Here is an 8893-nt window from a genome sequence, read left to right on the forward strand (position 1 = left end):
GGGAAGACATCCTCCTCCCTCATGTGGCACCCTTCCTGCAGGCTCATCCTGACATGACCCTCCAGCATGACAATGCCACCATCCCAATTACTCATTCTGTGCGTGATTTCCTGCAAGACAGGAATGTCAATGTTCTGCCATGGCCAGTGAAGAGCCCGGATCTCAATCCCTTTGAGCACGTCTGGGACCTGTTGGATCGGAGGGTGAGGGCTAGGGCCTTTCCCCCCAGAAATGTCTGGGAACTTGCAGGTGGAAGAGTGGGGTAACATCTCAAAGCAAGAACTGGCAAATCTGGTGCAGTCCATGAGGAAGAGATGCACTGCAGTACTTAATGCAGCTGGTGGCCACACCAGATACCGACTGTTACTTTTGATTTTGACCCTTCCTTTGTTCAGGGACACATTATTCCACTTCTATTAGTCACATGTCTGTGGAACTTGTTCAGTTTATGTCTCAGTTGTTGAATCTTGTTGTGTAAATATTTGTATGAACATATGTTAAGTTTGCTGAAAATAAACGCAGTTGACAGTGAGAGGACGTTTCTTTTTTTGCTGAGTTTATGTCACTCCTTTGGTTCTATCCCTAGGCGTTATTGTTTCTGTTCCAGTGTTCATGTCTGTTCGCTACTCGTGTTTCTGCTTTTGTTCTATGTTTATTTAGTTTTTAAATACACTCCCTGAACTTGATTCCCAAATTCCAGCATACACGTTACACATATGAAATGTAACATACAGTATCATATTCTAAATTAAGTGTGTCGGATTTACATACAGAATAATATGAAATGCTGTGAGAGGGTGTTGTGTGAATCTACACCACACCTTGGAATGGAGATTGGAGATCCAAACACAGCAGGGCTAGACTCATTCTGTTCTTGAAAACCAGACCAACGTTGTAGGCTATAAAGTAGGGAAACATCTTAATTGTTGAGGGGATTTAAAAAATGGCACTGTCATGTAGCAACAGCTATTCATTAATATGCATCAACAGCAAGCAAAGCTACTACGCCCCCAATATTTGCCACATCCATATGGTCTACAGTGGTGACAGCTGCTCCTTCAGTCAGGAAGAGATGAGCCTGCCTATGTTAGTCAAATGAAGGGAACGTAGCCCTGGTGACAAAAATGCAAGCTTTGCAACTTTTTTTCAGGTGGACGCGATGCAGCGAGACTCCCCTGAAGTCTGCCAGTGCAGCGCCAGGATGATGCACAAAGAGTCATCACTGTGAACATGATACAAAATGTCAAACAGACCAGGCTCAGCGGAATAGTTATGCGCTCTCCTGTGGGACACTCAGACTGAGGACGAAGATAACATGAAAGGAGAGTTCTTCGTGGAGGTTTCACCTTATCAAGCACCCCTCAGCTGGGTGTCCTTGAGTACTGCTACCTGGGGTTTCACTTTCAGATGGTAGGCCTAGCAGAAAAAAACACCTTGTTGTTTGAAAGGGAAATGGTCCAACTCTGATGTAAATAAATAAAAACATAGGGTACAAAGGTGTATGGTGTAAGATTATCAGCATGACTACCAAAATCTCCAATTAAAAGTATTTTATCAAAGTTCACTAAGAATAAGAAATCAGAAAGGTCACACACAGACAGGGTTGGTTGTTAGCCTACAATTTCCATTTCAGGTTAATCTTTCTTTTTGTATGTTTAAGACAGCCTTAGAAAGTTAGCTGGATAACTTTATATGCTATGTTGTCATATTTGATGACAGACTTTGACGAGGGATGGTTCCCTCCCTTGTGTTCTGTAGCCTACACAACTGCACGAACGTGCATGATGCACAAGACCTAAATTAAATACTATATATACAAGAGTATGTGGACACCCCTTCAAATTAGTGGATTCGACTATTTCAGCCACACCCATTGATGACAGGTGTATAAGCAATCTCCATAGACAAACATTGGCAGTAGAATGTCCTTACTGAAGTGCTCAATGACTTTCAACGTGGCACTGTCATAGGATGCCACCTTTCCAACAAGTCAGTTCATCAAATTTCTGCCCTGCTAGAGCTGTCCTTGTCAAGAAGTGGTAGGCCACACAAGCTCACAGAATGGTAGTGGGACCACCGAGTATGTGCATAAAAATAATCTGATGCAACACTGACTACCGAGTTCTAAAGGTCAGTACAAGAGCTGTTCACGAAATGTGTTTCCATGGCCGAGCAGCTGCACACAAGCCTAAGATCACCATGCGTAATGCCAAGCATCTGGAATGATGAATCACGATTCATCATCTGGCAGTCTGATGGACAAATTTTGTCTTGGCAGATGGCAGGAGAACGCTACCTGCCCCAATGCATAGTACCAAATGTAAAGTTGGGTGGAGGAGGAATAATGGTCTTGGGCTGTTTTTCATGGTTCATGCTGTGCTGCTGGATACTCCTGATATCCATCCAAATCCGACGCATTCTGAAAACTGAATGCAAGTAGGCTTATGTCCGGCTTATTTTATGAAACATTTATAACAATGGCCACATCCCAAATCAATGAATCACTCAACTCAATTTTAGTTCATTCTCCTTTATTTTGCAGTGAGGTAGGCCTAGGATGCAGTCCAAACACTTAAAAGACACACCCTTATCCACTTACCCTGACTCGCCTTATGCCCTTGGGGGAATCCCTATCACCATCTTGGAGGGCGGTCCAAATTATTAGCCACGCAAGGGAAGTTTGCAACGTAAGCTCCTCTGCCCTCGTTTTTAGTCGGCTTTGCAAGTGTACAATTATGCTCACTCCGTGGCCTGAAACGTCAGCGAAAACTTAAACAACATCAATGGAGAAGACAACATACAAGTGTAAGCAAAAACGAATGCAAATAAGTTAGAAAATGTGCTACTAGTGCACATGACGTTACAAACACGTCTTGTGAAGAGTAAATATGTTTTTGTTAGGTTATCTTTTGAAAATTGCAGAAATAAAAAAATGTCCTTCAGAAGTTCCAGCTAGGCAGGCTTACGTTAGTTAGCCAATTAATTTGCTAGCTGTCACACAGTAGGCTAATATATTAATAATTATATATTTAATATAAGTAGACATGCACTCATCATTGACTTAGCGCATATAAAGCACCCACAAGCTACCGGTGACTGAAAACACAATCATCGCGGTATGAATGAGTGACGAATTTCCAGCCAAGGGTGGTCCATTTAAAAATAATTCCTTCCTCTCTCACCCCTTGCCCTGCAGGTGTATACTCGTCAGACGTCATGAAACGTCATCAGAAGTGTCCACTTAATTTGAGAGTTGAGGGAATAGGGTGCGTCTTTTAATTTTTTGGACAGCGACCCTAGGCTACTTTTTTTTTCCCTACCACAAGAGTAGCATTCGAGATTACTTCAAAACATTGTGGTGTAGTGCGGCCTAAACCGAAAACAATATGCCTACTATAACACACAAAATGAGCTATTTTCCGAACTTTCAAGGGGGGAAACGGGTTAACAAACCCACAGTGTCACCTGCGTCTCTATAGCATTTCCCGCCCTTTTGAATACAGGTATTTATCAGTTTCCACTCCATGCCAAAGAGACTGGCCTTTCGGTAATTTCAACGTTCAATATGCAGTTTGACAATGAGTGGAAACAGACTGATACCCAGACTAGAATTCATACTCCGAAGATGGAATATGCCATTGCCATACCTTCAGTCTAGAAACATCCAAAATCATGTTTTATCACAATCATGATTGTGTTTACAAATGTAAATACCAACGCACACAGGCTCAATATGGCTGATCTCAGATCTGCCATTAGAAGCGACAGGACCTGCAGCGTCAATTCCTTCTTCATTGGCAGTGCGCATGTGCGAAATTTAGAGAGGGACGCTTGAGAATCTGAAACTGCAGACGATATCAATGCTTATAATTAACAGCCTTCAATAAAGGTTAGTATTGAAGTTCACGGCAAACGGAACCAAACAGGCACACGGTGAGAAATATTTCACCACTATTTGGAAAATGTATCGGTATCTGACTATTTTTTTCGAACAAGCGTAGCTATAGCAGCTGCCTAACATCGATGTGTCAGTGCGGCCTCGGAATATCCTAGTTCTGCTTGCCGATATGAAATGCCACAGCAGCAGGGCGAGACTTTGGTTCTTCAGGCTGCATTAGCCCAGTAGAAGGTTATCTAACCCAAAACATGGCTGAGATTCTGGTTGTTGTAATAGAGAGCTTGGTCAAAGTTGTCGAATTAAAGCTTGGTCTTGTACTTTCAGTATGCTGTATTTTGACTTAATGCTAGCGATATATGCTTGAGAATACTCTTTGAAAATTATTTTTATTTTGCAATAGAATAATCATGTGCCGTAATGTTTACTTTTCTCAATGTGTTGCTTACATGTCTTTTTTTGTTTCAGGACAGAAAGAAAACCATGTCAACTCAGCCTCTCATCAGATCAAAGCAGACAGAGAAATCAATCAATGGAATATCCACACAGGTTGTTTGCACAGAATTCAGTAACTACATATTTATAGTTCTCACACAGTATGGAAAGATTGGCACTTTAGTATCAGTCACACCTGACTCCAGATCAGGTGATATCAGCACTCCCATGTTCACCACCAAAGTATTGCTGGGAAAAGAAGAGGTAAGCAGCTAGACACCACTGGAATTTTTCATAATATTAGTAGCATTGTATTACCGTAATGGACTACTATGAGTATGTATATGGCTGGCTACACTCTTCCTCACACACGGTCTTGTTTTATTTCTCTCTGCAGGCTTTGACACACGTCTGTGCCAAAAACTTGGCAACATTTGTGTCACAAGAGGCAGGCAACAGGCCTGTTCTACTGGGGTTGGCACTCAAGGACAGTTCCATAGAAGCAATAAAGGCAATGAAAGATGTCATCAAAAGTTGTCAAGTCTGGTAACTACTGGTACAGGGAACGAGCAACAGAATAGCCTACCTGGAAAGACAATTTCAGAAAAGGCTTCATACACTTAACACATTTTTTCCTCAACATTTTAAAGGATGCAAAAATATATTTTGTTATCTGTTGTTACTTCTAAGCTTGATGTGGAAATAAATGCCATATAAATGGGAAGTTTATGCATTATAAATGCCTGTGGAATTTTGTGGATTGAGTGGAAACCAATGGCCACAAACTTACTCTGTTTGAGACATCTCGATTTTAAAGCCACACTGAATACTGTTAGTGCAAAACTAACACAAATATAAATAAAGGAGCGAATGCATCTCATTCCCATGAAATTCACATGCAAAATAGCATTTGATTGATTGCTGTGATATGAAAGTTTGGGTTCACTTAGAAATGTCCTTGTTTTTGAAAGAAAATGTTGTTTAAGACTGGTGTTTTGCGGGTACTATATAATGAAGCTGCCAGTTGAGGACTTGTGAGGCGTCTGTTTCTCAAACTAGACACTAATGTACTTGTCGTCTTGCTCAGTTGTGCACCGGGGCGTCCCACTCTTTCTATTCTGGTTAGAGCCAGTTTGCTCTGTTCTGTGAAGGGAGTAATACACAGCGTTTACAACGTTGACATTGGAACACAGGAGTGATGGTTGCTGATAATGGGCCTCTGTACGCCTATGTAGATATTCCATTAAAAAATCTGCCATTTCCAGCTACAATAGTAATTTACAACCTTAACGATGTCTACACTGTTTCTGATCAATTTGATGGTATTTTAATGGACAAAAAAATAGGTTTTCTTTGAAAAACAAGGACATTTCTCAGTGACTGCAAACTTTTGAACGGTAGTATATATATATATATATATATATACACACACACACACTCACACTCATACAGTGCCTTCGGAAAGTATTCAGGTCCCTTGACTTTTTCCACATTTTGTTACGTTACAGCCTTAAATCATTTCCTCAATCGACACACAATACCGCATAATGACAAAGTAAAAATTGGTTTACACATTTTTGCTAATTTATTACAAATAAAAAACTGAAATGTCACATTTACATAAGTATTCAGACCCTTTACTCAGTACTTTGTTGAAGCACCTTTGACAGTGATTTCAGTCTCGAATGTTCTTGGGTATGATGCTAAGCTTGGCACACCTGTATTCGGGAAGTTTCTCCCATTCTTCTCTGCAGATCCTCTCAAGCTCTGTCAGGTTGGATGGGGAGCGTCGCTACACAGCTATTTTCAGGTCTCTCCAGAGATGTTCGATCGGGTTCAAGTCCGGGCTCTGGCTGGGCCACTCAAGGACATTCAGAGACTTGTCCCGAAGCCACTCCTGTATTGTCTTGGCTGTGTGCTTAGGGTTGTTGTCCTGTTGGAAGGCGAACCTTCGCCCCAGTCTGAGGTCATGTGCACTCTGGAGCAGGTTTTCATTAAGGATCTCTCTGTGCCTTACTCCGTTCATCTTTGCCTCGATCCTGACTAGTCTCCCAGTCCCTGCCGCTGAAAACCATCCCCACAGCATGATGCTGCCACCACCATGCTTCACCGTAGGGGTGGGGCCAGGTTTCCTCCAGACGTGACACTTGACATTCAGGCCAAAGAATTCCATCTTGGTTTCATCAGAACAGAGAATCTTGTTTCTCATGGTCTGAGAGTCTTTAGGTGACTTTTGGCAAACCAGGCGGGCTGTCATGTGCCTTTTACTGAGGAGTGGCTTCCGTCTGGCCACTCTACCATAAAGGCCTGATTGGTGGAGGGCTGCAGAGATGGTTGTCCTTCTGGAAGGTTCTCCCATCTCCACAGAGGAACTCTAGAGCTCTGTCAGTGACCATCGGGTTCTTGGTCTCCTCCCTGACCAAGGCCCTTCTCTCCTGATTGCTCAGTTTGGCCAGGTGGTCAGCTCTAGGAAGAGCCTTGTTGGTTCCAAACTTCTTCCATTTAAGAATGATGGAGGCCACGGTGTTATTGGGGACCTTCAAAGCTGCAGAAGTATTTTAGTACCCTTTCCCAGATCCCGGCCTTGACACAATCCTGTCTCGGCACTCTACGGACAATTCCTTCGACCTCATGACTTGGTTTTTAATCTGACATGCACTGTCAACTGTGGGACCTTATATAGTCAGTTGTGTTCCTTTCCAAATCATGTCCAATCAATTGAATTTACCACAGGTGGACTCAAATCAAGTGGTAGAAACATTTCAACGATGATCAATGGAAACAGGATGCAGCTGAGTTAAAAAAAAAATGGTGGGGGGGGGGGGCAGTGCCCCTGTGACAACAATTTTGGACCCCCTTGTGGCCCCCCTAAATGTGGAGTATGAAATCATTTTTACATAACTCATTTTTGCTATCGTTCTTTTTTTACATCGTTATTAGAGAGTGGCAACGATGATGATTATGAACATGGTCTTTTGCCTGCTAATGCCTGCAATGCAGTGAAGAAAACGATATGACAACAATAACGTCTAATGTAACTGGCCCCTCTAACCGTACAACTGGCCCCAGCTTGGCCCCCCCCCCAGTTGAAATGGTCTAGAACCACCACTGGTTCACAGTGGACTTGATTCTACAGTGAAGGCTCATGCAACACTAGAATAAACACTATACACATAATAGTTGGAAGTTTACATACACCTTAGCCAAATACATTTGAACTCAGTTTTTAACAATCCCTGACATTTAATCCTAGTAAAAATTCCCTGTTTTAGGACAGTTACGATCACCACTTCATTTTAAGAATGTGAAATGTCAGACTAATAGGAGAGAGAAGGATTTATTTCAGCAGTTATTTCTTTCATCACATTCCCAATGGGTCAGAAGTTTACATACAGTCGTGGCCAAAAGTTTTGAGAATGACACAAATATTAATTTTCACAAAGTCTGCTGCCTCAGTTTGTATGATGGCAATTTGCATATACTCCAGAATGTTATGAAGAGTGATCAGATGAATTGCAATTAATTGCAAAGTCCCTCTTTGCCATGCAAATTAACTGAATCCCCCAAAAAGATTTCCACTGCTTTTCAGCCCTGCCACAAAAGGACCAGCTGACATCATGTCAGTGATTCTCTCATTAACACAGGTGTGAGTGTTGACGAGGACAAGGCTGGAGATCACTCTGTCATGCTGATTTGAGTTCGAATAACAGACTGGAAGCTTCAAACGAAGGGTGGTGCTTGGAATCATTGCTCTTCCTCTGTCAACCATGGTTACCTGCAAGGAAGAACGTGCCATCATCATTGCTTTGCACAAAAAGGGCTTCACAGGCAAGGATATTGCTGCCAGTAAGATTGCACCTAAATCAACCATTTATCGGATCATCAAGAACTTCAAGGAGAGTGGTTCAATTCTTGTGAAGAAGGCTTCAGGGCACCCAAGAAAGTCCAGCAAGCACCAGGACCGTCTCCTAACGTTGATTCAGCTGCGGGATCGGGCCACCACCAGTACAGAACTTGCTCAGGAATGGCAGCAGGCAGGTATGAGTGCATCTGCACACACAGTGAGGCGAGGACTTTTGGAGGATGGCCTGGTGTCAAGAAGGGCAGCAAAGAAGCCATTTCTCTCCAGGAAAAACATCAGGGACAGACTGATGTTCTGCAAAAGGTACAGGGATTGGACTGCTGAGGACTGGAGTAAAGGAATTTTCTCTGATGAATCCCCTTTCCGATTGTTTGGGGCATCTGGAAAAAAAGCTTGTCCGGAGAAGACAAGGTGAGCACTACCATCAGTCCTGTGTCATGCCAACAGTAAAGCATCCTGAGGCCATTCATGTGTGGGGTTGCTTCTCAGCCAAGGGAGTGGGCTCACTCACAATTTTGCCTAAGAACACAGCCATCAATAAAGAATGGTACCAACACATCCTCCGAGAGCAACTTCTCCCAACCATCCAGGAACAGTTTGGTGACAAACAATGCCTTTTCCAGCATGATGAAGCACCTTGTCATAAGGCAAAAGTGAAACTAAGTGGCTCAGGGAACAAAACATCGATATTTTGGGACCAT

General features: G+C 42.7%; 1 protein-coding gene across 4 annotated transcripts; it reads left to right on the top strand.

Moving 5' to 3' along the window:
* Nucleotides 1-2703: 2703 nt before the first annotated feature.
* Nucleotides 2704-5225, top strand: LOC115171157 (proteasome assembly chaperone 3-like). 4 transcript variants are annotated; one of them, XM_029727703.1, is made up of 3 exons: nucleotides 2704-2805; nucleotides 4364-4594; nucleotides 4728-5225. In XM_029727703.1, exons 2-3 carry the CDS (start codon nucleotides 4379-4381, stop codon nucleotides 4878-4880), a joined length of 369 nt encoding a protein of 122 aa, XP_029583563.1. In that variant the 5' UTR covers nucleotides 2704-2805; nucleotides 4364-4378; the 3' UTR covers nucleotides 4881-5225. The 4 variants fall into 4 exon arrangements, with proteins under 4 accessions (XP_029583563.1, XP_029583561.1, XP_029583562.1 ...); XM_029727701.1 differs by lacking the exon at nucleotides 2704-2805 and adding an exon at nucleotides 3779-3889; XM_029727702.1 differs by lacking the exon at nucleotides 2704-2805 and adding an exon at nucleotides 3782-3933 and having other exon boundaries at nucleotides 4369-4594.
* Nucleotides 5226-8893: the final 3668 nt, after the last annotated feature.

The sequence above is a fragment of the Salmo trutta genome, chromosome 32 (genome assembly GCF_901001165.1).
Source record: "Salmo trutta chromosome 32, fSalTru1.1, whole genome shotgun sequence".
NCBI lineage: Eukaryota > Metazoa > Chordata > Actinopteri > Salmoniformes > Salmonidae > Salmo > Salmo trutta.

Excerpts from the sequence above, each read along its gene's own strand:
- LOC115171157 (XM_029727703.1), top strand. The coding sequence starts at position 4,379 with ATGTCAACTCAGCCTCTCATCAGATCAAAGCAGACAGAGAAATCAATC. Across the intron at positions 4,595-4,727 it reads TATTGCTGGGAAAAGAAGAG|GCTTTGACACACGTCTGTGC; the intron begins GTAAGCAGCTAG and ends TTCTCTCTGCAG.